Raw genomic sequence first — 26,679 nt, forward strand, 5'->3', positions numbered from 1 at the left:
CTTGTCCATGAAGGATCATGTCTCTTCCACCGTTAGTACATGTTTCTTCACTCTGCGACTTTTGAAGAAGGCCTTGCCATACCTCCCTGATCTTTTCCGCAGGACACTGGTCCAGGCCCTGGTATTAAACAAACTTGATTATTGTAACTCTCTAATGGTCGCTTCTAATGAATCTACTCTCAGTCGTCTACAAGTGGTGCAAAATACCGCAGCACGACTGGTCACTAAAGCCCCCAGCAGATCGACATCTACCCCGCTGCTACGGCAACTGCATTGGTTACCAGTGAAGAAAAGAGTTAAGTTCAAACTTTGCTGCCTGACCCACAAAGCACTGTGGGGCTCCGGCCCTTCATACCTGACTGAAAGGCTCCATTGGTACATTCCCAACCGAGATCTAAGGTCTGGTTCTAAATCGCTGTTAATCACCCCGAGGATTAGGAGATCGCGTTTGGGCGGTAGATCTTTCTCCTACCAAGCCCCTTTGGTTTGGAATCAACTTCCCCTTTCACTCAGACAATGCTCTAACTATCTTGAATTTAGAAAATCTTTGAAAACCACTCTCTTCTCGGAACAATAATATCACAGCACACCAGCTCAGGGTGGCAAGCGCTGAGAGACCCCTTCGGGGGTGATTCACGCGCTTTATAAACTATGTAACATAACATATAAACTATGTAACATAACATAACTTGTCCTGAGTAATTTTTCTCCACTCTGCCGGAAAAAGTTGAATGCTTCCCCCCACTGGAGTGGGTAACGGTTGAGGGGGAAGTAGCCGCTCAGGGCCGAGACCCGGCCGGGCCCTTGGTAGTGGTAGTCGCCTGCTGGCCTCCTCTACTCCTCTGGCGTTTCTGGAAGGGCTTCCGGAACTGCTGCTGTTGGTGCTTCTGCTGTCCCGAACTCTGCCCACGCCCTCTGCCCGAAGACCCGAACCGCCTCTGGAACGGGCGTTTCTTCTTCTCGGCCTTCTCCAACCCGACGGCCGTCAGGGTTTCCGCCTCCGCCTTCATGCGGGCCATCTCATCATCCGCATGTTTTCCGAACAGCGTTTCCCCCGAGAAGGGCAGGTTGGCCACTCTGTGCTGCGCCTCTGGTTTGAGGGACGTCAGGCGCAGCCACGAATGCCGCCTCTGGTGGACGCCATGGCAGTAGGCGTGGGCGGCCAACAAGGAGACATCCGCCGCCGCACCGATCACCTGATTAGAAACCAGCATGCCTTCACGCACTGTTTCCAAGAAGTCCTCCTTCCTGTCCCGGGGCAGCAGGTCCGCATACTGCTGCAGGGACTCCCACAGGGCCCGGTCGTAACGGCCCAACAAAGCCCCTGCACTCGCCGCCTTCATGGTGGTGGCGGCGGTACCACACACCTTCGTGCCCGCAGAATCCAGCCAGCGGCTCTCTTTGTCAGGCGGAACCGTCGATGAAGGGGCGGTCGCATGTTGTTTCCTCGCCGCCGTCACGATGACTGAATCCGGCTTCGGGTCCACCCTCAAAAAGGTAGGGTCCGATTCCGGGGCCCTATACTTTTTCATGAGCCTGGAGGGGGCGGCCTTCGTCACCGCGGGAGTGAGGAACAGCTCCAACGCGGGTTCCACCAGTCCTGGTACCAGGGGCAGTAGAGGGCGAGACAGATGTTTCTTATGAAGTGTCTCGAATATCACGGACGTCGTGGGTGTTGGAACCGTCACCGTGATACCCAACTTTGCTGCCCCTCTCAACAGCACCTCTTGGAAAGAGACCAAATTGTCCACCGGAGACACCCTAGTCCCCGGCGAGTCAGACAGCGTCGGGGAAAAATCTCTGGTCGAGGTTCGCGTGTGCGACCTGGACCTGTGCCTCCTACGGCGGCGTCCTGAGTCCGACGATGACCGTCCATGGCTCCTTGATCTTCTCCTCCTGAGAGAGCGGGAGCGCGACCTCTTCGGCTTCGGTCTGCCCGCCGGTCTAGCCGGTCCCGGCGACCGCGGGCGTCGTGGCTTCGGAGTCCCCTGCGGCGGAGTCGGGTACCTCGGAAGGGAAACCGACCGCGGGGGAACCGCCGGCGGTCCCAATGGAGTGCGTGGCCACGACCGAGGTGGGGGCGGCGGAGACAGTGGCCGCGGATGCGGAGGCGGCGGTGGTGGAGGTGGTGGTGGTGGCGGCGGTGGTGTTGGCGGAGGTGGTGGAGGCGGAGTCGGAGGTGGAGGAGGCAGTGGCGTAGGCATCCGAGGAGGCGTATACACCACAGAGGACACCGATCCCGATGACTCTCTCTTCCTCGACGTCGATCTTCGCCTCGACGGCGACCTTCGCCTCGACGGCGACCTTCGCCTCGACGGCGATCTGTGCCTCGACGCTGATCTGTGCCTCGACGGCGATCTGCGCCTCGACGGCGATCTGCGCCTCGACGGCGATCTGCGCCTCGACGGCGATCTTCTTGACCTCGAGCGTCTCGACGTCGATCTTCTCTTCGACGGCGACGTCGACCGTCTCCTCTTCACCGTCGGCGAACGGCGATCTCCCCCCCGTCGCCGAAGACGCCGATGTAGTCGACGGCGGCCTATTCAGGTCCCTCGACGTCGACCGCCGACGCCGCTTCTCCCCAGAGCCCTGGGGAGACGGCGAACAGATGGTGGTCATCCTCCTCGACGCCGCCGTCGACGTGGAGTGGGAACGCTTACTGGTCTTCCTGCCCCTGGGGAGCCCCCCAGAGGCCTCAGTATGGGCCAAATCAGCCCCTCCAGACCCACCTGGTGCCTTCAGCCTTCTCTCCTCCAGGATTTGAAGCCTGATTTTGATTCTGTCCCTCAGGGTCCTGGCAGAGAACGAGTGGCAGATATCACAGCCTTCAGGCACGTGGGACTGGGGAAGGCAACCTATACACACCTCGTGTGGATCAGTTTTGGCCTTCTTTCTACCACATTCCGGGCACTTGTCGAACAAGCCAGGCATGTTGACAGTACCAGCCACTAAGCACTTGAAAAAGTGACAAAAATTGACAAAAAAGTCTACAATAAACCCTTAAAAAGGGGAGAGCTCAATGCTCCAGAGTCCTGCAAGCAGGAGCCGGAAAAAAGAACTGAAAGTAAATGGGACCTGCTGGGCATTCTGGGATACTGGGGAAAGTTCTGGAAACCTGGAAAGTTTTCTTAAAGGCACAGTATCCTGTTTTAAGCCACATAATGGCAGCCTATGGGGCTTGTCTGTCCACTCCTTCCTCTCTATCATTCCAGAGGCTTTTGCTGGTAGAGGCAGGGTTTTTTCCTATGTGGAGAAAAGCTGGACAGGCAGTGCTGTTTGTGGATGTTGGTGGAATTCTAGTTGAAGTACTGGACAGTGTAGCCTGTGGGTATAGGCTGCATTATCTGTCTTTAAATTAAATTCTCTCTTAAAGGTGTATGCAGGTCTGCATGATTTGTCACCTTTATAGATTATTTTTTATTGCTCCGGGGTCCACGCACATGGGCGGGACTATTCACTAGATTATGACTATACACAGAGATCCCCTACTACAGAACTAAGGTTCACAAGGACCCTAGAAACTCCTCAGGCTGTCCGATCATATCAGGCTTCAGTTCCATTTTAGAACCACTTTACAAGAATGTCGATTTTTTCCTTAAACCCTGTGCCAAAGCCACAAAAACGTACATCAGAGACACAATAGAAACTAGTCAGTTGATAGACAAACTTGCCTTTGATTCTATTAAACAGCTACTGGTCACAATGGAAACTGTATCTCTCTAAACGAGTATACCTCAGAGACCGGCGTTGGAGGTCATTTGGGAGATTTTGGACAACAGCCCCAACCTGCCCAAGTCCCCACTGATTTAATTATAACATTACTTGAAATCTCAATGATGAGCAATTTCTTCTTCTTTCAGGGGGATTTTTTCCTACAATGGGAGCGAGCTTCGCACCTGACCTAGCTATACTCTATATGGGTAATTATGAGAACAAGGTCGTCCTCAATGATAGCAACCCATATTGTAACAAAATAACTTTCTGGAAACGCTACATTGACGACGTCCTTGTAATTTGGACTGGGAACAAGGTGGAACGCCTGTCGTTCCACAGCTGGCTCGATAAAAATCACCTGACAAAATTTAACATCCCATCAAGCCCCACAAACATCGATTTTCTAGATATCGGCATCAAAGTTGACAAGGGAGAACTATATGCCACACTATTTAGAAAGAGCAGTGAAAGGAATATGCTGTTAAGATACACCAGTCATAATCCCAGAAGTCTTAGAGATCACTTGCCCTATGGCCAATTCTTGAGGATACAAAGGAATTGTTCACAGAAAAAAGATTCTCATAGAATCAGACAACCTACAAAAAAGACTAATGGAGCGTGGGTACCCTAAACATCTTCTTAAAAAGGCACGTAAGAGGGCCTGGTACAACCCTAGGGTAAGACCCCTGGAACCAAAGCAAAAAGAAGAACAACTCCATAGAAAAAATGATCTGTGTTACCACGTTTAGCACCAGGAGTAATGATATCAAGCGAATTGTGAACAAACACTGGGAATTGATATCTGATAATGTGGACAAGAAGGATCCACCCATGCACTCATTTAGAAAAGGAAAGAGTGTCAGACATCTTGTGGTTTGCTCCTTTCTTGATATGCCACTGTCACCTACCTTATGTACACTGTGAATCTCCCACAGATAACTGGAGACTTTCGCTGTGGCCATTGCAAGGCATGTGACTTGACGAATGAAACAAAAGTGTTCTGTCATCATGAACATAGGACGCCACTCAAAGATCATACTAACTGCAACAGCACCAACGTAATTTATGCCATTATGTGCCCTTGTGATCTAGTAAACATTGGACCAACACAACAAAGTAAAACAATGAATATTGCAACACTGAAGCAAGATACGCTGCAGAGTGCAGGGGGCTCCATTAGTTGACCATTTTCACACACTAAAACATCCCACTGAAAGTATGAAGTGGCTAGTCCTGGAAAAGGTGTCCCTATGACCCAGCAGGGGTAACTTGGGGGACATGTTGAACCTACAAGAATGCAAATGGATGCATTTGCTAGATACAGTTAATAATGGTTTGAATGAACAGGAAGAAACCAACAGACAACTGTCCATAGTATACATTGGATGAACACTTAGATTTTGTAGAAACTGTTGAACATCGGATGAAAAACCTGTTAGATAGAATTTCATCTCACAACGGTACGCCATCGGTACATATGTACTTTACTTATGTTCCCTTCTTTTGTATTTTGACATATTTGTTTTAATGTGTGACAATAATGCTCGTAACGTTTCTTTGTAATGTGTAAAATGTTGGTTGATTATGTTAACTAAAACTATTTTGCAAACAAGTTTTCATTCTATTTAATACCAGATCTAAGAGAGTAGATATCTACATGCTCTATAACCATACAGGTTTTTTTTACCGATATGAGCAACTCCAGAACTGACTCAGCCACTTGCTGTTTCTAGATATACATACTGACGTGACATGCCCCGGGTCGTCAAATGACGCTAACCGCTGATAGTAGCCAGGAACTGCATCGCGGTCATTCTTTAACACAAGCCGATGTGATACGACCCACTCTGTGATGTCAATTGGCGTATACCGCTGACAGCAGCTAGCGACTGCTTCGCAGTCATTCCTAACACATGCAAGTTTTGCGTGCTGGCTCCTACTAATACAACTGAGTGTCCAGAGGTTTTCAACTCTGTACACCGGACAGTAAACTCCTACAGGTAAGTGTGGTTCCTGTTTCCAAGTATGATGATGGCAGTGGCCCCATATGACAGAAGGATTAACCTGATTCTCTGTCATTATATATTTTACAGAACCAATCCATTCGGTATTTTGATTATTACGCTGACAGGCATTGGATTAATCGCTATTCTTGGACCCTCGCCTTTTTGCAGGGGTAAGTATGTTTCTATTTAAAGAAATACAGCCTATGTCAATTTCACTAGAGCCAGCCTTTATTGGAAATAATACGAGGGTTTCTGTTTAATTGCAGTAACCCTCCGGACATATGATCTGATTCATTCTGATTGTTTCACCATGAATTGTTAAGGGTAATTTAGATACCCGACAGCATTTGGTTAAGGTGAGTTCCTATAGCATTTAGCACGAGTGTGGAGGGCTAATGGGCATGCCTTATCTTTCCAGCACATGCTGCGGCTGGAACCCTGTGGTTTTGGTATACTGACTTTTTGGCCATCATGAGCCGGCTGGCCCTGTATGCGAGGCCCATCACCAGTTTTTGACTGGTGTCCTTTAGGTGAGTCACTCCACTGTTCATAGTACTCCGCACAGACACATGTAAGTTTAGGGAATTGATTTGATCTCTCCCATTTTCCTTGGGGTCTAAACGACAACACAGATCTACTGCCTATACCTGGAATACGATTTGTTGTCTGATCTCTTTGCCAATGACACAAAAATTGTTGAAGGAAATGTTTTAAAATCAGTATTGCAAAACAGCTCCGGATAGGCTTTCTACATATGAATTTGTATATATTGATTTTCTAAATAATCTTTGTTCTTTACTTGATTTCCTTCAGGAGTACCCCCTTCTACCACTTTCTCATTCACTTTTGAGCAACTTATTATAAAGTAAAATTGATTTATGTTCAAATGTATGATAAATATCTGGAAAAGAAAAATCTATTCTTGATCAAACGGATGATAAAACCTAATAAATTCTACAATTTTCTGAGTGTCTGTTTTTTATATTTTGGATACTATTAATGTTAAAATAATCCCCTTTGGGACCAATTGTTTTTAAGCTACTACATACCCAGGTCCTGTGGGGTTTATCTGGGTTTCCCCATTGTTTAGTAAAGGTATTGTAAGGTTGAGGCATTGATCAGCAAGTCTTCTACATCCGGGTAGACCAAAATCTTCTGCCTTCTGAAGTCTAACACAGTAATCATACGCTTTATAAATCTTTCATTAATTTATTCAAGTGTGCCACATCCGCTCCCATGCACTTCCAGAAACTTCACCGTGTTGATGTGCTACAGAGTGGAAGGCCCTAGTTTTTATAGTGGTCATTACCTACAAGGAACTTCAGAAAAGTCCGATGTTTCTCTGCAATAAGTATTTGGAAGTGTGTGTCTTAAAGATATATGGAATATAACCAAACTAATCGATGAAGTTAGAGGCAGATTTGATAGAGCGCTAGCATTCTTAATTGCTCTTGGCACATCCATCAGTTTGCTGTCTTGAGATCTAAAGCAGATCTGAATTTGTGGAAGGGCTCTTTCTTTTTCACTATAAAGTAAAAGGAATAGATTCCTCTTTTGTTTGGGGAAGGAAGAATCCTTTCAAGGGTGTAATTTTGTATGAAAATATTCACTACCTGCTGAACTCTGTCCTGGTGCTGCTGACTCAACTTCTTTGTTGGTATTGCCACTGGAGGAGATTTGAACGAGAGAATAGCAATTTTGCCCAATATTCAGCATCCATTTGTCTTTCGGCATTTTTGTCCACTCTTCCACATGATTTGAGATAGTTTCCCCCCACCGAGATGGATAAATGAAGAGCGTGTCTTTTATGGGAGGTGTACCTGCCGCTGCAGAAAGTAGATGGCCACCTTTCACTCTTTATTGACATTTTTGCTGTTGATATGTCTGCCTTTGCTGTTGCTGATGAAGCTGGGGCCACTGAGGGGTTTGAACCCTCTGTGGGAAATAGTGACAGGAAAAAAGGCTTGTACCAATGTGTTCGTAAGGAACATTCAGTATTCCCTGCAGAGCCTCTGATTTGAAGCCATTGAGGAGGTAGCAAGAAGAATGCTAGCTTGTGGTATCAACCTTGAATAGATAGATCCAAAGTGTCAGCAACTGCACTAATGACATGATTAAAGAAAATTATACTTCCGTTTAAGGTTTCCAAGATATATTCTCAACCCTCTTGTGGCAAAACATCAGTAAATTGTTGTAGAAATTCTAAAAGGGATCCATTCAAACGCTACCCAGTAAAATGGTAGCACTTGCAGATTTCACTGTTGTTTTTGATGTGCAAAGGGGTTTGCTCTCTTTAGCAAGTAGAACAGTAGAAGACTGTGCAGTTACATGACTCTTCATTATTGCAGAGATGATAAACAAGCCTCAAGGGGTGGGGTGGGGTCTGACCCAAGGAACCATGGGGGCCACCTCATGATATCAGCACTTTTCCTGGAGATGAGCTGGAGCTGCCTTTATCCAAACAGGAACCAAAAGTAGTCCCAATGCCAGTTCAAGTAGACCTGAAACTAGAGGAAGGAGTGGGTTCAATGATGAATGTTGGTGCAATGTTTCAAATATGATTGAAGTAGTTGTTGAAGAAGAAGGCAAAGGAACATTACATTTGTTGGTGCCCCTGATTAGCACTTCCTGGAAAATAAGCAGATCATCGATGTGTGCAATTCTGGCTGGTGGTGAATCCTTTAAAGTTGGAGGCTGTCTTCCTACTCTTGATTTAGAAAATGAATAAGAGGACTTAGATGATGTCCAAGTTCCTGGAGAAAGTCTAAGAGTAAAAGGTCCAGCGCTTAATTTCATTCGGTGGTTACTGGTGTGGTCACAAGCACTTATTTATAGGGAGCAGCACTTATTTTTTCTGATCAAACATTTGCTGATAGCAAGAGTGAGAAAAACACAAAAAAGCTGAAAGAGGGAGGAAGAGAAAAACCGAAAAACCATCACAAAGGGAGAAAGCAGGAATCCACAAGAGTGATATAAAGGGTAAGGGACTGTCTGGTAGGGGATTAGAGAAGCATAAGGGGATTTTAGGACTATCAGCCGTGGTACTTGCCACGTCGCTGCCAGCAGGTCTCCTAGAGATCATGGAATGGCGATGTTTACTCTGATGTTCGAACTGCGGGCCGAGAGAAGAGCATTATCTCTGACTAGGAGTCTTTTTCCTTGTTCATCCCCATGGGGGGGTGCTTGGTCCCCATGAAACTACAAGAGGTGTCAACAGTGCTCAAATAAGCAGAGAGGCTGACCTTGGTGGGAGAGGCAACTATTGTAGTTAACTGTGAAGGCAATGAGCTCATGGCAAGCCATCACCACCACTCGTCGGGTTTCAGGCCTGGATCCCGCAGGGGCCTGCGGCGTCGGGACCGGAGTCGACGACGGTGCCGGGGCCAGAGCCGCCGGCTCGCTAGGCCTCCAGGTCGAGCCTGCGGGGCCCGAAGGTGCGCCGGCAGGCGTCAACGGCGAGCCAGGCTCCTCATGGCCACGAGGAAGGCACTGATCTCCGGAGTCGCGCCTGTCCCAGGGACCGGCGGCTATGGTGACGGACGCGACTCCTGCAACTCCGACGGAACCGCGTGGGTGGTACCACCCGAACCTTCGACCGAGTCGCGCGACTGGCGAGGGGAACCCGAAGAGCGATGTCGCTTCTTGGATTTCTTACTATGCTTCGACTTACCCGAAGACTTGGAACCTGACGAGTGGTGGCGATGGCTGCGGCTCCGCGACCGGTCCCTCGACCTTCTCCTCGACCGGGACCGTGAACGGCGCGGAGCCGACTGCCGGAGCTCGAGTAGCTTGCTGGACCGCTCACGCCTAGCCTTCGAAGTCAAGGCCCGGCAGTCGGGGCACGACTCAGCATCGTGGTCGGCCCCCAGGCAGTAAAGGCACCGGTGGTGGTGGTCCGTAACCGACATCAGTCGGTGACAGGAGTCACAAGCTTTAAAGCCAGGCATCCCTACCGGCACCAGAGTCGAGTCGATGAGAACCAAACCAAAAGAGTTCAAAAAGTTTAGTCAAAAAATTACTAAAGGGTATGCTCTTCCTGGATCGGCGCTTACTGGTGCGGAAACAATAAGAACTAAGGTGAGGAATCTAACTAACTAATGTTTCTTACAGATATATCGTTACCGAAGGTAAGTAACTTGTTCGTTAGCATAGTAACAAGCATTTGTCTTCACACAGCAGAAAAGACAATTGGCCTTCACTGTCAATTCATCGCATACTGCTGCAGAGGAGCTCTCAGGATATCTTTAACAGGCAATGCAGTCTTTCATTCTTATGGGACAATTACTTTTCATATATTGAAAAATAAAAATAAAGGCTTTTTATTTTAAAATGTTTTTTCTTTTTCAAAGATGATCCTATTCCGGAGAAATAAACAATTTAACTATTCGCTAAAATGTGTCAACTTAGAAACAAAATATTCTATTAAAACAACAGGAAATGGGACTATTTTGCTCTGGTCAAGCCCCGCAAAAACAGAAGAATGACAGTCTAGCTGTATTACAGCAGAGGCCTTCAAACGGGGGGCTTGCCCCCCTGGGGGGCTTTAATTGATACCAATGAGGGCATCAGACTTTGGCCAAGAGATGCATCATGCGGAGAAGAACAAGTTACTTACCTTCGGTAACGCTTTTTCTGGTGGATACAGTATCTGCCTGTGGATTCCTCACCTTGTGAATATCCCCTGCGCCAGCAACATTCCGAATTTTGCTGGCGCAGGGGATAGTCACAAGGTGAGGAATCCACTGGCAGATGTATCCATCAGAACAATGCTTTGTTTTAACTGAAAATAAATGAACATCAGTAGGCCACTCTGTAATGGGCCATCACCAACATATTTTGTCATTCATATCCTGGATAGGAGCAGGAGTCAAACCCCCCCCCCCCAGTCTCCCCATTTCGGATTATCACACTGTGGAGTAAGGCCTGGCTGACCAGAGTAGTACGTTTCACAATCATGTATTTGGTCGCATTATTAAAAGGGATAACATAACTTATTTGTAATGTTTATAAATTCTGGGAGGGGGGGGGGTCCAATTTTTATTTTATTTTTTTGCACACGGAGGGGCGGAATTAAAAAGTTTGAAGACCACTGCATTAAAGGTTTAATAAAGCACCAATACTTGAAAAAAAACACTTGCAAGGCAGAATAGCACATGGGAACTCTGATGCTATTGATGCCAGTTATAACGTCATGAGCGTATCCAAGTTTTTAGTCAGGGCAATTTTGACTCCATCAATATGGAAACCAAAAATGCTGGAAAATAAATGCATCAAGAAGATCTTGTGATAATTTCCATATTGTTAAGTAAACGTGCACCTTGTGATGAGAAACAGATAGACATCGTGTTCCAGTGCATTATCTGATTTAAGGTGGATCCATGCAAGAGGAAACCACTTGTGACAATCTTGACAATGGTCAATCTACTTACAGCTGTATCTCCTTCAATATGTTTGTCTTCTCCTGAAGGATCATCTGCAAAATAAATGGGAAAAAATCAATTTCAGCAGTACTATAAACTGTGGCGAGTTTGATGGGAGCCATTTCCTTTGGCAAAGAAGGAAAAGGTACAGGTTTGTAATCCTAGTTCTCAGACATGGTATTATCTCTAACAATAGAGCTTGGAACAATTTTAGAACCTACATTTTCATGTGAAAAAGCCAATACATTAAAGGTACAAATGCCTTCAAATGAGAAACCTTTTCAAACCCTAGCAGCTGAAAAAACCTCCATGCTCGATTCTGGAAAATCGGGACAATCTACACTGTATTGTAAGGTTTAACATCCAGCTACATATGCCGAACACAAATATACTTGAAAACAAAACATCAAAATGTAAATACTTTAAATCATTACGGGGTACGACTATGATTTTAAAAAAGTAAGTCTAAAATGCATAAACACTGGCAAAAGGTCAAATAAATTAGTCAACACTACATCCAAGCTTAAGTTAACGTTCACTGAAACACTAAACCTAAGCTTAATTTTAACCTTACATCTAAACCTATGTGTTATGCCCTGCATAGTTTACTTATATCTTGTAGTTCATCAATCTTCCTGCTGCTCAGCCAGTGTGTGTGTTTACTGTAGAATGTTGGGAATTCAGTGATGCACGGAATGTTGGATGTCTGTGTGAGTGAGGAATGACAGTTAGAGATGGGCTGAGCAGCAGACAGGCTGCTCCTTGTGGGGTTGCTGTTACATGGACTAAGGGTTGAATACAAGCTAACCTACATCATCATCACCTGTTTACCTGGACTACCTATCTGATGTACTTGTATACCATCTGGATGTACTTGGAGTCTTCTATTACTGTTTTCCCTTGCTGTTGGATTTATCTCGGTAATGACTTTCGACTGCACATTGTTTTGGCGGTAACATGTGCTATCTTTCTCTGGCTTTACTGGATGACGGCGGTAACATGTGCTATCTTTTTCTGGATTTACTGGCTGACAGTGTTACTCATGCCAGTTTCCTGGGACTCGCTGTGATCGCTATATGTAGTGAGCCTGTCTAATTAATTTTGTGTTACAGCATGATTAATGTCAGCTTTGCTCGTCATTGTTAATGGTCATAGTGTTACAAGAAGCCGTCATTTACAGCATATTGGTGTTTTAGCTATGTTGTGAGCACAGGGAACTCTTGTGCAACTCAGGTGAGAGGTCGCTCACCGGCGGGGTCACTTGTTTTACATATTCCTTCTGTGAGTGTTCTGTCCTTTGTATGTAGAGTTTACCTTACGTGAATCTATGTATGAATAGTTACATGTTCACAACTTATGTTTCCAGCTTCCACATTTAGGTTTTCTTGTTCAAGGGACGTTCTAGTCTTGTCCTTGGTGGCTAGCTGCACTACATTCTCCTTTACATGACGGATGGCCATGGGTTTGGGTACGAGTCCCTTTCTCATAAAGCGTTACCCGCGGCCCCTTCACAGGGGTGGGTTCATGGGTACGGTTGCCATTTACAGTTGTTCGATTTGGTAACCCTAACACGGGAGTATGTTTATTGGGACTTCTCCAATTAACATTACATTTAACCCTTACACTGGGTTGGTTTTTGGTTCATTATTACGGTTCCCCTACACAGTGTGTTTTTTCATGGCTTAACGTCCCATATTCATGGTTAAAGTCTTAGACTCTTACAGGAGGGAGGACTTTATGGGTCACAGTCCCAAGTGTTTGTACCTCATATGAGGGGTGAAAGATGGTTTTTAAGCCCCATCTTCGCAACGTACGTAGGTTTCCTTACATGAGGAATCCTAGCTTCTCATTTGTTCCCTTGCAGTAGGGATCGGAGTGGCGGGGTGTGTTTTTTGCCCATTGCCATTCGCAGCAAAGTTTTTTCATTTTATTGTGTTGGGAGAGGATGGGTTATTTTACTCAATTTATTGGTTGTAAGCTATCCATTCTTTCTGTTTCAAATGGCTCTGACCCTCTTGTGATGTTTACATAATTGCACATCCCTGGGTTTTGAACTGTTTATTGCATTTGTAATTTTTCTTGTGTATATTTTTTCTCTTAATCTTTACCTGTATTTGCAATTTTCGTTTTTCATTTTAAAAGGAGGGGGATGTGTTATGCCCTGCATAGTTTACTTATATCTTGTAGTTTATCAATCTTCCTGCTGCTCAGCCAGTGTGTGTGTTTACTGATAGAATGTTCGGAAATTCAGTGATGCAGGGAATGTTGGGTGTCTGTGTGAGTGAGGAATGACAGTTAGAGATGGACTGAGCAGCTTGGACCAGCTACTGAATAAAGTTACTTATGTACTCTACTTGGCTACCAGTGATTACTTGTGTCACACGGCACAACACTATGGCTACCCTGGAGCCTAAGCTGAAAACAAACACTATGCTTAAACTTGGTCCTGACCTTAAGCCTAAAACTAACCATTACATTAATCTTAGCCCTGTGGCCTGACTGTTGGACTAATTCAAAAAATTGACGCCCCGAACCTGACCCAATGTTAACCTTAAGCCTAAGTCTAGCTCAAAGTCTTGATGCTAAGACTAATGCGACAATCTTAGAATGTTAATATTTTAAACATAAAATTGTTAAAAGGTACAAAAATGATGACGTCCAGTAAGGACAATATTTACATAACTAATATTTTACTAACCAACATTTCAAATTTCAGTAATTTCTATTTTTAAAATCTGTATTTCACAATTATGATCACTTATTTTTCCATCCACATGTGAGAATCCGGTATCCTGTACACTGGTGGAGATATATTAAGTGTTTATGCCCTTTAATAACGCTACAACAATGGATATCTGTGATTGGCCCATTGGTTCATCAACTACTTTGCTTGGCACAAAGTTATGGGCCCTTTGAAGTTCTTCAACTTAAAATCGCTTTGCGAATGTGGCATACCAAAGAAAAGAGAACTCATAAAAGGAAGAAGAAAGGTAAAGCGGAAAGACTGCCTGGCAATGGACAGAGATAGCAGGAGACATTCTCATGTGCATTTTAAAGTTAGAAATTATTTTCCTTTCTGCAGTAGGAACAGTCACATCTACAATGGTATTCAAAATATCCTCAATTAATTGGGACCTATAAGAAGGCTGGTGTAAATAACTTGTACCTACCAGTATCTGAATCAGCACCTTCAAAATCAGTTTTGAACACTTTGTTCTCTGGTTCACCACCACCTGAATTGAGCTTCCGCTTCTGGCCTTGTTCAAAATCTGAACGTCCTGCCCCACGGATGCGGAATACCCTTCGCTTTGCCTACAAACAAAATACAGAAGCAGGCAGCAGGTAAGCAATTGGTTATAACTCTCCGTTCTTGGATTTACCAACAATGGCTTGATCAAAATATTGTGCAAAGGATTAGAAAACATGCTGCAGTAGTGCACAAAAGTTAACCATCAGCCACTGAGAAGAAATGTCATGTTTTTGTTCTAGAGTCTCAAAGACCCATGATCAGTGCCCAATAAATCATAAGCAGTCAATATTGTGCATGAAACAGGATTACCAAAAAGCTCAGAAAAACAAATTACTCTGGGATGTCAAACGATCTTAACCATGGAATACAAAAAAATAAACAGTCCCCTGTCCACAAACACACTACAATCCCATAAATCCTGCACATATCAGTAAAAACAGTTAGAACTTAAAAATGATACTTTCAAACTTAACACATTATCCTTTAAAATTAACCTCATCTTCAAATCAAGCAAAGCTAGAGGGAGACGCAGCCGGTTAGAGGATGAGAGAAATGGGCAGGGAGGATTGTTTCTGCAATAAATACCAGTAGGGGCAGCAGAGCAAGTGGTCTTTCAGCTGGTAGGATAAGGGAAGTATAGAAATGCAGCCAAGAAATAAGGGTTAGGGCTCATCAGCAAGGAACAGCTGGTTTCCAGTGACACATGGTGTACAGGACCCACGTCAGGGCACACCCGAGCCTGTCTGGAAATTCATGCTGGACTGTTCCCATCAGAGCAGGGTCAAGACTGATTTGCATATGGCTGGGCCCAAACAGAGGTGGCATAGTGTGCAAAATAATGAAGGACTAGGATGCGGTCCTGAGTGATTCCAAGTAGCTGAGATTAATTCAAGTATTCCATCCAGCATTTTTTGGATACATTAGACAATCTGATCCAGGTCAGGCTCTTCCTCTTGATCTTCTCCCTCCTGACCTGAAGTAGGATATTGAAATAACTTTGCAAGAGGCCGAACAGCACCATGGAGACTCGTAACGACTGGAGTAGCATAACCAAAAGTAATGGGGGAAACTACCAAAGATGACAACACCACTGAAACATTTACTGTAGGCATTTCAAAAGAAATGGCTGTCTAAGCACTTCTGCCATTGGTTAAGTCACCAAAGAGCAAGCAGTCAACAGCTGTAAATCTTCCATTTTAAACACATATGGTGAAAATTGCTTCGTAGATGGTGGCACCAGCATCAGTGAAAGTGTGCTTGTTGACGGTGAATCTTTGCTAGTTGTGTGTAGTCTATGGCCTTTTTCAAATGTTATTTAGTGTAATGCACACTGCTCAAGAGACCATCCATATAGCAACAGCCTATTTGGAAATAAACATTCAGTAAGGAGAGGCCCATAACTGAAAAAAGTTCATTATTTTTACAAATATCTTTAGTCCTCTCTAAATAGAATCTTAAAACTCTCCTTACATCAAGTGAGTGAAATGATTTTTATACTGGGGTATAAGTATTATAAGAAATACTGAGGGAGATATTGTTTGGTTTATGTGAAAGTCAGAAATGAGCATAGGTAGAAAGTTAGGATGTGGCCACCAAAAGACTATTATTGAGGGAAGATTGGAGTTGCACTGCAGACAAAACCTAAAATTCACTAATCTTGATGGCTGTCTTATAGGAAAAATGGAGCAATTAGGCCTTATATACTCATCTAGGCCACCGACGACATTCAAATCATCCTTGACTGAGGAGAAACAGCAGTCCTCATACTACTCGACTTCTCCAAGGTCTTTGAGATGGTCTCCAATAACACCCTCTTCAAAAGACTCCACAAGATTGGCATGAAAGGATCCACTCTCAAATGGATCTGTTCCTTTCTCACAGAAAGAACCCAAAGGGTTAAGATGCCACCCTTCACATCAGAGACCAAAAAACTGATCCGTAGAGTCCCACAGGGATCGTCCCTCAGCCCCACCTTTTTCAACATACACATGACACAGCTCGCTAACATCATCTGATCACAAGACATCACCATCATCTCCTATGCTGATGACACCCAACTCATTCTCTCCCTGACGAACAAGACAAACATCAGAACCAACTTTACCAACTGCATGACCATGGTTGCATGCTGGATGCAAACTAACTGCCTGAAGCTCAACACCGACAAGACATAAGAACTGTTTTTTATCAACAAGACCACCCTATGAGACTCCACCTTGTGGTTGTCAAAGCTAGGACTAATACCCACACCCACAGACCACGCAAGAAATGTAGGGATCATCCTAAACGACAAGCTCAACATGATGGCTCAAGTCAACGCAGTGTGCACCTCCTGCTTCCACATTCTATGCATGCTGCGAAACATCTTCAAATTGCTGCTTCAGAACACCAGACGGACTGTCACACAAGCACTTAATTACCAGCATGCTGGACTACAACACTCTCTACAATGGAATATCCAACCAATTCCTACACAGACTCCAGACCATCCAGAACATCACTGCAAGAATCATACTAAACCTCCCATGTTGCACAGACATCACACCGCACCTCAGGAAACTTAACTGGCTCCCCATTCACAAGCACAGCCAATTCAAACTTCTCACACACACATACAGAGCCCTACACATTACAAGACCAGAATACCTAAACAGCTGCACACACTTTCACCAACCCAACAGACAACTACGATTTGCCTCACTCTCATTTGCAACCACTCCCTCCATCTGCATGAACAAAACTGGAGGCAGTCATTCTCTTACATCATACCCAAAACATGGAACAACCTCCCTCAACACATCAGAGCCTTCTCCTCATTTCTTGAGTTCCGCAAAAAGCTGAAGACCTGGCTCTTCGTATAAGCACCTTGGGGACCACACACCCGCCCAAACCCCTGGATATCCTCTTGGGTGATTAGTGCACTACACAAATCAACAGAACCTAACATGGATAGTCTCAAAAGGAGGAATGATTATTTTGGAGAGAAGCAAATTAAGTTCTATGGGGGAGAAGGCCGCCGTCTGGAGGTAAATGTTTTCTTTAAACCCTCCAGAATGTGTTTTATTAATGGTATTTTGAAGAACACTGTCTAGGTAGGCCCTTTTCTGCATGCAGCAACAGCAGCCACATGGACTTGAATGGAGGGAAACAGATCCTAGAAGATAGAAGATAAAGAATACTCACATCTCCTTGACAAGTATTTCAGTTATTATTTTGGAAACATCGTATTATAAATCTCTTTAAAGGCAAAGAAAATTCTGGTAGAGGGACGTTTAGATTCCCTGAGACTATTCAGACAATCCCAAGGCTCGTTTAGATGACAATATACCATTATTTCAGAGACATGCTGGCAAATTCAAGGACTATACATTGGGGTGAAGTATTTTCCTTTTAGCAAATATGGTCTGTGCAGCAGTTTCTTGTCCAGTCTCACTGAAAGGTGAAGTAATTCTGGAACTACCACTGTCTCAGCCACTGAGTATCATCATGGCACTGGAATGTCTCAGCTTTATCAACAGTGATGGCAATAGTGGTGTCGAACGAAGGAGTAAAGAAATCTGTTGGAACAATTCATTGAAAAGGTACTGCTTATAGAACCTGGCTCTCATACACTCAAGGCAAAGATAGGGCATTTTGTGATTGTCAGTGTAGTATCTGGTTACGAAGTCTGCTTGACAATTTTGGAGACCTGGAAGGTTTACTGCTTGGATAAAGAACGTCCTTGCTATGAGCCAGTCCCAAATTGTTTGATCCTCCAGAGATCTGGCTCTGCACTGCTTATTTGGGTAGCACATTATGCTCATATTGTCTGCCTGGATCAGAAGTGTCTTCATTGTTATGAATGGTGAAAGTCTTCAGGGATAGATGTACCGCTTTCAACTCCAGGACATTTATATAATATAGTTGTAGTTTCTCCGACCACAATCAAATCTTATACTTGCACTCCCAGTCCCATCAGGGATGCAGCTGTTACAATGGTTTGATTTGATGTGAGCAGGATTTATAAAGCACAGCAAATGTCCACAGGCATCAAGTCAGGTCCTCATGAAAAATAATTATTTTCAGAAGAGTATGATCTTTTTCAAAACTGTTTGAGAGGTTCCCTGGCCTCTGCTGATCGGGTCAATATGTCTCCATAGTTGCTTTTCCACTGAACCCGCTGATCTTCCTAAATTGTTTGAGAGGTCCAATATGGAGACAGGCACTGGGTATATGACAGATGTATAAGGTCATTGATCCCAACATAGCGGAGACTCAACATGCTGTAGGAGAAGGTGTTAGCTGAAGACACTGCTGCAAAATGGCAAACATAATGTCCCTTTTCTGAGTTTACTGTTGCTCCTAGATAGTAGAGAACTTGCACAGGTGTAGACACTGATTTTATCAAGCTTGATCTACCTCTCGGTAGATATCTTTAGTATGAGGGCTGTTTCGGTTGTTTTTATAATTATTGGTGGTAGGACCAGTGAGGGGATTGAACCCTCTGTATCTGTTGGTATCAGTGATTTCGGTGGCAGTACTGAGATCTACGAAATCTCTTCTTTTCCTTCAGTCCCACCATCTTCAAAGTTTCAAGCTTTTTCTTCATGCGTTATATCTCATCTTGATTCCGGTCCAGGGAAGACATGGCTTGGCAGTTCGGGCTGGACTGTTCCCATGAGGCACAGGGTCAAGACTGATTTGCATATGGCCATGTCTAAACTGGGGTGGCGTAGTGGGCAAAAGAACGATGGATTTAACCCAGATCTCTTGACTGGGGGAGAATGTCTGCATTGTCAGCATTCCGTCCATCATTTGTTTTTTGTAACGCTTTTCGCCCTAAGTGGGATGGGTATTCCCAGACGTGGGACCCGTGCTCACTACACCACTGGAGTCAAGCTATCCTGGCTGATAGCCAGAAACCGGTCCTAGGATGCTTGATTCCGGTCCAGGGAAGACATGGCTTGGCAGTTCGGGCTGGACTGTTCCCATGAGGCACAGGGTCAAGACTGATTTGCATATGGCCATGTCTAAACTGGGGTGGCGTAGTGGGCAAAAGAACGATGGATTTAACCCAGATCTCTTGACTGGGGGAGAATGTCTGCATTGTCAGCATTCCGTCCATCATTTGTTTGTTGTAACGCTTTTCGCCCTAAGTGGGATGGGTATTCCCAGACGTGGGACCCGTGCTCACTACGCCACTGGAGTCAAGCTATCCTGGCTGATGACGGCTGATAGCCAGAAACCGGTCCTAGGATGCTTGATTCCGGTCCAGGGAAGACATGGCTTGGCAGTTCGGGCTAGACTGTTCCCATGAGGCACAGGGTCAAGACTGATTTGCATATGGCCATGTCTAAACTGGGGTGGCGTAGTGGGCAAAAGAACGATGGATTTAACCCAGATCTCTTGACTGGGGGAGAATGTCTGCATTGTCAGCATTCCGTCCATCATTTGTTTGTTGTAACGCTTTTCGCCCTAAGTGGGATGGGTATTCCCAGACGTGGGACCCGTGCTCACTACGCCACTGGAGTCAAGCTATCCTGGCTGATGATGGCTGATAGCCAGAAACCGGTCCTAGGATGCTTGATTCCGGTCCAGGGAAGACATGGCTTGGCAGTTCGGGCTGGACTGTTCCCATGAGGCACAGGGTCAAGACTGATTTGCATATGGCCATGTCTAAACTGGGGTGGCGTAGTGGGCAAAAGAACGATGGATTTAACCCAGATCTCTTGACTGGGGGAGAATGTCTGCATTGTCAGCATTCCGTCCATCATTTGTTTGTTGTATATCTCATCACCAGCATGAGATCCAAAGAGAACTGAAGTACTGAAGGGAGATTCAGGATTTAATTGTGTGCCTGTCTTCAGACAGAAATGTTTGGTGGTACCAGGAAGCATGCTGGAGAGAAATGCAATGGCAAAACTCTGCAACAACTACTTCTGTCAAGTCAAAGGCCAAACAAACAATCACTTGATTGGAAACCAACTGACACTCCTGCAGTGTTTCCAAGAAATATTGTCTCCAGTCTCATGGTAGATCTCCTACAAAAGCAACTGGATATTGCAATAAAGCTCTATCAAAACGTACTAGTAAGGCTAAGGCACTAACAGGTTTAAAGATCATTGCCACAGAGCACGCACTTAACATCCCTTCAGCGTCAATTAGTTTTATTCTCTCTGAAAGCACTGAAGTTTCTGGTTCAGAAGAGTGTTTCTTCCAGATCGCTGACACTATCACAGAATCTAGTCTTGGCTTCTACCCCAGGTATACTGGGTCTTAGTCTGAATGTTTCTACTTCTTCAGTAATCTGAGAGCCGCCATATTCGTGGTTGCCAGAGATAAAAAATGTGTCCTTTTTGAGCTAAGCAAAGTCTGGTACCAAGGGCACTAGGGGTCTTTGGATGGCCCTCAGGTGCAATTTCCCCATTATCATTGAAACCGTGGACTGCGGCGGGACTTCAACTTGAATGTTCAGTTTTGCCACCCCTCTAAGCAGCACATCATGAATCCTGGTGATGTCATCCAAAGACAAATACCTTAATGAAAAAGCTACTGGCAATGTGGGAGCATATGAGGAATAGGAATCTGAAAAACGATGCTTTAATGATGAAGGGAAGATGGATGGAGATCTCCTCCATTCCAGCACCCAGGTGATGACTGAGGAGAAGCAACTGGCTGATGCAATAGGGCAGTCAATGAAGAATGAAGTGTTGGGCATACAGGCATCTTCCTAAGGAGACAATAATATACTTTAGGGTACCATGGTGGAATGACCAGATGAGAAAGAGGCACTTGAAAAGGATCCTCTGTTGAAATAATCAAACTTATCATTGTTACATGGAAGGGCGATATCAGTGTTACAAAGGAGAAGCACCCAGAAGGAGATCCTGAAAGGTCAAATGCAGAAGAGATTCTCTAGGTCAATCTCCTAAACTAGTGCTTGTTAACCTATTGACTGTTGTGGAACCCCACAGAATCATTATTGGAATCCGAGTCATTATTTATTTTTTTAACTCTTGTGCTCAGCAACCAACATGTCAGTTACATACTTTTTAATTCAATTCAATTCAATTCAAAAACTTTATTCGATCATATATAATGATCATAAAAGTACATACATACAGTAGTATAAAAACATGAGGATTCAGCAAATTTTAAATTAATCACATATCATAAAAGTAGAGCTTTTCCTCATACATATCGATTTTAAAATATATACAGCAGTAAAATAACAAATGTCCTGTGAATTAAGTCAAAATAAAAGCCCCATGGCTGAAACAATATTAAAAACTTTATATTTTTTAAAGAGTGGTTTCAGGTATACTTTTCGAAGATGGAGATAGAGAGGGCATAACAATAAAAAATGCTCCGTACTTTGTTTAGTAGTCCCATCACACGGGCAGGGGGCAGTAGTATATGTCTTCATTACAGGATACGCAACCAGCAAATGAGCAGTTCCCATCCGAAGTCTTGTCAACACAAATTGGTGGGAACGAATATTAACCAATTTAAGGTATCCTGGGGGCCCCATTTCTTCCTTATTATATTTGTCATAAAAAACATGTGAGGAGAACTGGACAGTAGCTGCATTACGCTTCATCTTGCTAACCCTCAAAAATTCTTGTTTAATCTCAGTCTTCGTGATATCTAAAACACGAGAAGGGTTATCACAAACCCTAAGATTAAAAAGATCATCAAATATTCGAATAATATAGTTAAGCCACGGGATACGGGAACATTTATCCAAGTGTAGACAATCGGAGATTATCTTTCTTGTAAAGCCAGTCTGTTCCTTCGACCAAATGGATCTCCATACTAACAGGGGTCTTAATCTAATCAGGTCAGATAGATGTTCCAGACCAGACTCTTGATGGATCAGCTTTGTTGAGGAAGAAGATGGCAAACAAAGAAGTTTTTTGATAAATTTGTTCTCCTCTACCTGAAGCATGTTATTGTTACAATGGCCCCACACTCCTGAACCATATAGGGCCAGAGCAACACATTTATGACGATATAAATATAACATGTCTAGTATCCGTCTAGAGCCTAGTTTGGATGCAAACCTAAATAGGCCAAAAGAGCACTTAGCCATCTTGGCTCTAACATTTATCATTTCAGAGGTCCACATCCCTCCACTATTAAAAGTGATACCCAAATAACAAAATTTGTCCACCACTGTTATAGTTTGATCCATAACTGTAAAGGGCCTTAGGTTCTTAATTTTCTTCCCACAGGGCATTATAAAAGTTTTTGAATTATTAATTTTTAATTTTCTCCCCTTGATAAAATCTGCAAATTTATTCATTAATTTTTGCAGCCCTAAAGGGGTTTGGGAGAGCAGAACCGCGTCATCCGCATAGAGCAAAATTGGGATGGACAAGCCATCAGCGGTCGGTGCATCTGCACTTATAGAGCGTAGTTCCGTCTCAATTGCATTGATAAAAAGGGAGAAAAGAAGGGGTGCAAGAACACATCCCTGCCTAATACCTGATCCTATTTTAACACTGGGGGTACACTCCCCCAATTGTCCATATCGTATCTTGGCTGTCAAATTCCTATACAGTTGGGCCAGGAAATAAATAATATCTTGAGGTGCACCCATGTCCAACAGGGTTGACCATAGAAGACCATGGTCAACCAAGTCAAAGGCACTTGACAGATCGGCAAAACAAAGAAACAACGAGCCTTGTTTGGCTCGTGTGTATTTACATATAATAAGTTCTAGGTTAATGCACTGTTCTATAGTGCCCAACCCCTTGCGAAATCCATACTGAGAATCTGCAAGGATCCCTTTATCTTCTGCCCATTCTTCCAGACGACTCAATAATACTCTACTCATAATTTTTAGGGAAGCAGTAAGAAGGGAGATCGGGCGATAGTTTTTTGCCTCGCCCCTATCCCCTTTTTTATAAACCGGAATAATGATTGATTCCCCCCAGTTCTGTGGAGCCGCAATCATCGCCGCTGCATTAAAAACCTTTGTTAACAATGGGCTCCAGATGGTAATCTCGGCTTTATAAAGGTCGACGGGTACCCCGTCCGGGCCCGGCGCCTTTCCCCCCTTGCTAGCCCGAATGGCTGCATCTACCTCTAGAATTGTAATATTGAGAGGTATGGGGATTAATACCATGCTTTCGTTTTCCCCCCCTACAGCTAGTCCTTCGGGGTTGAAAATACTAGTAAAATGAGACACCCATTGTTCCTCAGATACCTGGGCTGACATTACCGGGACTTCTTCATTTTGAAGGAAGGGGCTATTTACCGTGGACCAAAAAAGCTTGGTATCCTTAAGGTCCACTGCCTTGGTCAGATTGTTCCAAGCCTCTTCCCTTAATTCCTGTTTCCTGCCCCTCAGCTGAATTGTGTATTCCCTTCTGAGGGTATTAACTGCTTCCTTATCTCTGGGTTTACTCTTAAGAGCAACTTTGAGTCTTTGTAAGGATTTGGTGCATTCTCTGTTAAACCATCCCCCATTATTCCTAGGGCCCTTTTTTTTCTTCCAGTTAAAATTTCAGCGACATTTTTATTAATAATGTCGAAACTAACTAGAATATCTACATTATTCTTACCCGGTTCAAGACAGCATTCCACCTCATCTATACAGGCTGACACGATAGTACAAAGTAATTGTTCCTCATTTTGCCTACCCCATTTAATTCTAGGGCCATTGGGTCTATGTGGGACTATATCTGTCACTACACCATGTAACATCTTTTCTTTGACCCCCCACAAAGAAAGATACATTGTTAAACAATTATGATCACTAAGGGCTGGATCTTCTATTACAGGTAAGGAACACATAGCTGCAATACTAGTAGAGACAATGAGGTAATCGATAACCGTAGCACAGTTCCTACCAATAAAGGTTGGTACCGAATTACCCTCCCTGTCTACCCTAGGTATCATAATACATAAACCCATTTTTAGCAAAAAAGAATTAAGAGAATCCCCATAGACCGAATGCATAAAGTGGGTGTATTCTTCCCCCGCATCATCCTTATACCCACACACCCTATTGCCCCCAAATGGGCACATATAAATGTTAAGATCTCCACCCCACAAAATATCAAAATGCACGTCACTACACCCATATAGTCTTTCCACCTCTGCTTCCAGTTCATCAACCGTGTCAGTATTTGAGTGGTTAAAGGCATTGTTGTAATGATTTATAACTAAAACATTTCGCCCATTCCTATTTTGTAGCCACAACAACTGAGAATGTAGACCGACTGTCCGGTATATTTTTACTCGAACCGGTAGCCTCACAGAAAGCAATATCACCATTCCACCACTGGCTCTCCCCATGTTGGATGGATGGGCATGGCAATTATAGGCAACATACCCATCAAGATAGACATCTTCGGTCGCCCAAGTCTCCTGGAAACACAGGATATCAAACTGGGTTATAAATTCTGACCATCCTAGACGTTCTAGCTTGTTATTCCATCCAGCAATGTTCCAACTCGCCATCTTATATCCCCGTTCCATTAAACTATCAACCTCGGTGGATAGTGGGGATAAGATGTTAACATGTGTTAATTCCCCTGGTACGGGATCTACAGATGGTAAGATCTGGCTAATACTTCCATTGTCCGGGGAAAGAGCCTTGAGGTTGCAGTCAGGCTGGGCTAAATTACATGTACTGCCCCCAAAACTACATGTGACATTGTATCCCTTGGGTGTATTGATATCTATTAGACCTTTTACCCCCGTTCCTCCACCCATATCTCCCCCACTATCACCACCAAAATCCCTCTCCCCCTTCCCTGTGACTCGATGGCATCAATCGCAATCTTCCAGGCCACTAAACACCTCAAACCTGTTGGTGGTATCTAGGGGTGTAAAGGGTTTGAGATGTTCCATTCTCCTATGTATTAGGGGGTTATATCTTGGGCCTATAGTGTTCCACCCATACAGATCTACTGCTGGTGGTAGTTGCCTATCGCTAAACATAGGTCCATTATTGTAAATGGGTGGGCGATATGGGTTTGGTAGCATTTGTCTCAATGATAGTGGGGGGGGAGGTCGCTGTGAATGATGATTTGGTGGGAACACCACTGAGCGAGGGTAAAAATAGGTCAGAGGACGGGGGGTAATAGGTTTGCTATCGTGGTCTATCGGCCAATTAAGTATAAAATGAACGGCGTTCTGATCTCTAAAATTAATGACCACTATATCTCCCTCAATATCCTTGGGTCTTCCTCCCAGCCAAGGAAGGCGGCGGACATGTATAATTTCTCCATTAATGTTGTTTGTAATAGGTCTATGTAGACTTAGCCAGTGTGATATTTTATTTCTCAACTGGGTAAAGCTCTCCCGTTTGTCCTTCTCTAGCTCTGGTACCCCAGTGAGGACTACTACAAGGGGTACTGCTTCTGGCGGAAGTTCTGGAAGGGGACCCTTGTTGTATCTATCTCGGGCAAGTCGCTCGTTTCCTCTCTCGCTATTTGTATTCCCTATGGCTTGACTAGAGTTATTCCGCTGTCCGTTGAACGTTTCAGCCTGTACTGATATGGGTTTACTTTTAGGTCCAACAGGATTACTCCCTGATATACTTCCACTCCTACAAACTAGGGGTTGAGGCTGAATAGTAGTCTGTTCAGGGGTAATTAGTGTTATTGTAGCGGATGTGCCTGATGTTGATGGTACCATTGGGACTTGTATAGGGGGGTTAAACGGTACATTGTTGGTTACGAGCTTTTTCTCTAGATCTTGTTCCATCTTCCCAAGTCTATCTTCTAGTTTGTTGAGTCTTTCTATGATAGCCAGGGAATAGGTCTTCATTATGGACTCTATGCTCTCAATCAGGGCCCTATCTGGAGATGCCTGTAACTTCCCCATCGTTGGGGGGCTATCGATAATAGAAATAACAGGGTCAGTAAAGGGAGTTACACATGTGTGTGTCGGAGATAATACTTTCCTTCCTTCATCTATTACTTTAACCTGTCCTCCTTTAGTACTAACACCCTTTTTCGTACCAAAGTCTGCATGATTAAATTTCCTTTTTAAAAGGTTATTTTTACGCCTTTTAGCCGGAGGGGGGCCATGGATTTTAGCTTGCATAACTTTTCTAGCCCTACTGTTGACTTCTTTTGATTGATGAGGGATTGGAGTAACTTGTGGTTTAGTTATATCAACAGGATTAGTGGTACAAGGAGTAATAACTGTGGCTACCTGATTACTAATAGCACCTAAGGGATCGGATTCCCTCATAGATGTACCTTCTCTAAATATAAGAGGGATACTATCCTGCGAGGTAGTACAAATATCATCCTTAGAGCTCATTAGCGCTGGTGGCAGGAGCAATGGT

The 26,679-nt window shown here is 44.3% G+C and overlaps 1 protein-coding gene across 2 annotated transcripts in view; it reads right to left on the reverse strand.

Moving 5' to 3' along the window:
- The window catches only part of AKAP8 (A-kinase anchoring protein 8), a 797,769-nt gene that overhangs the window by 520,060 nt on the left and 251,030 nt on the right, over window positions 1-26,679 (reverse strand). For both annotated transcript variants that reach the window (XM_085654332.1, XM_085654333.1), the window contains exons 6-7: window positions 14,311-14,452; window positions 11,150-11,193 (exon numbers count right to left, since the gene is read on the reverse strand). In XM_085654332.1, the coding sequence (XP_085510458.1) occupies window positions 11,150-11,193; window positions 14,311-14,452 (186 nt within the window). The remainder of the gene's footprint in view (window positions 1-11,149; window positions 11,194-14,310; window positions 14,453-26,679) is intronic.

This window comes from Triturus cristatus, chromosome 4_1 (assembly GCF_964204655.1).
Source record: "Triturus cristatus chromosome 4_1, aTriCri1.1, whole genome shotgun sequence".
Lineage (NCBI taxonomy): Eukaryota > Metazoa > Chordata > Amphibia > Caudata > Salamandridae > Triturus > Triturus cristatus.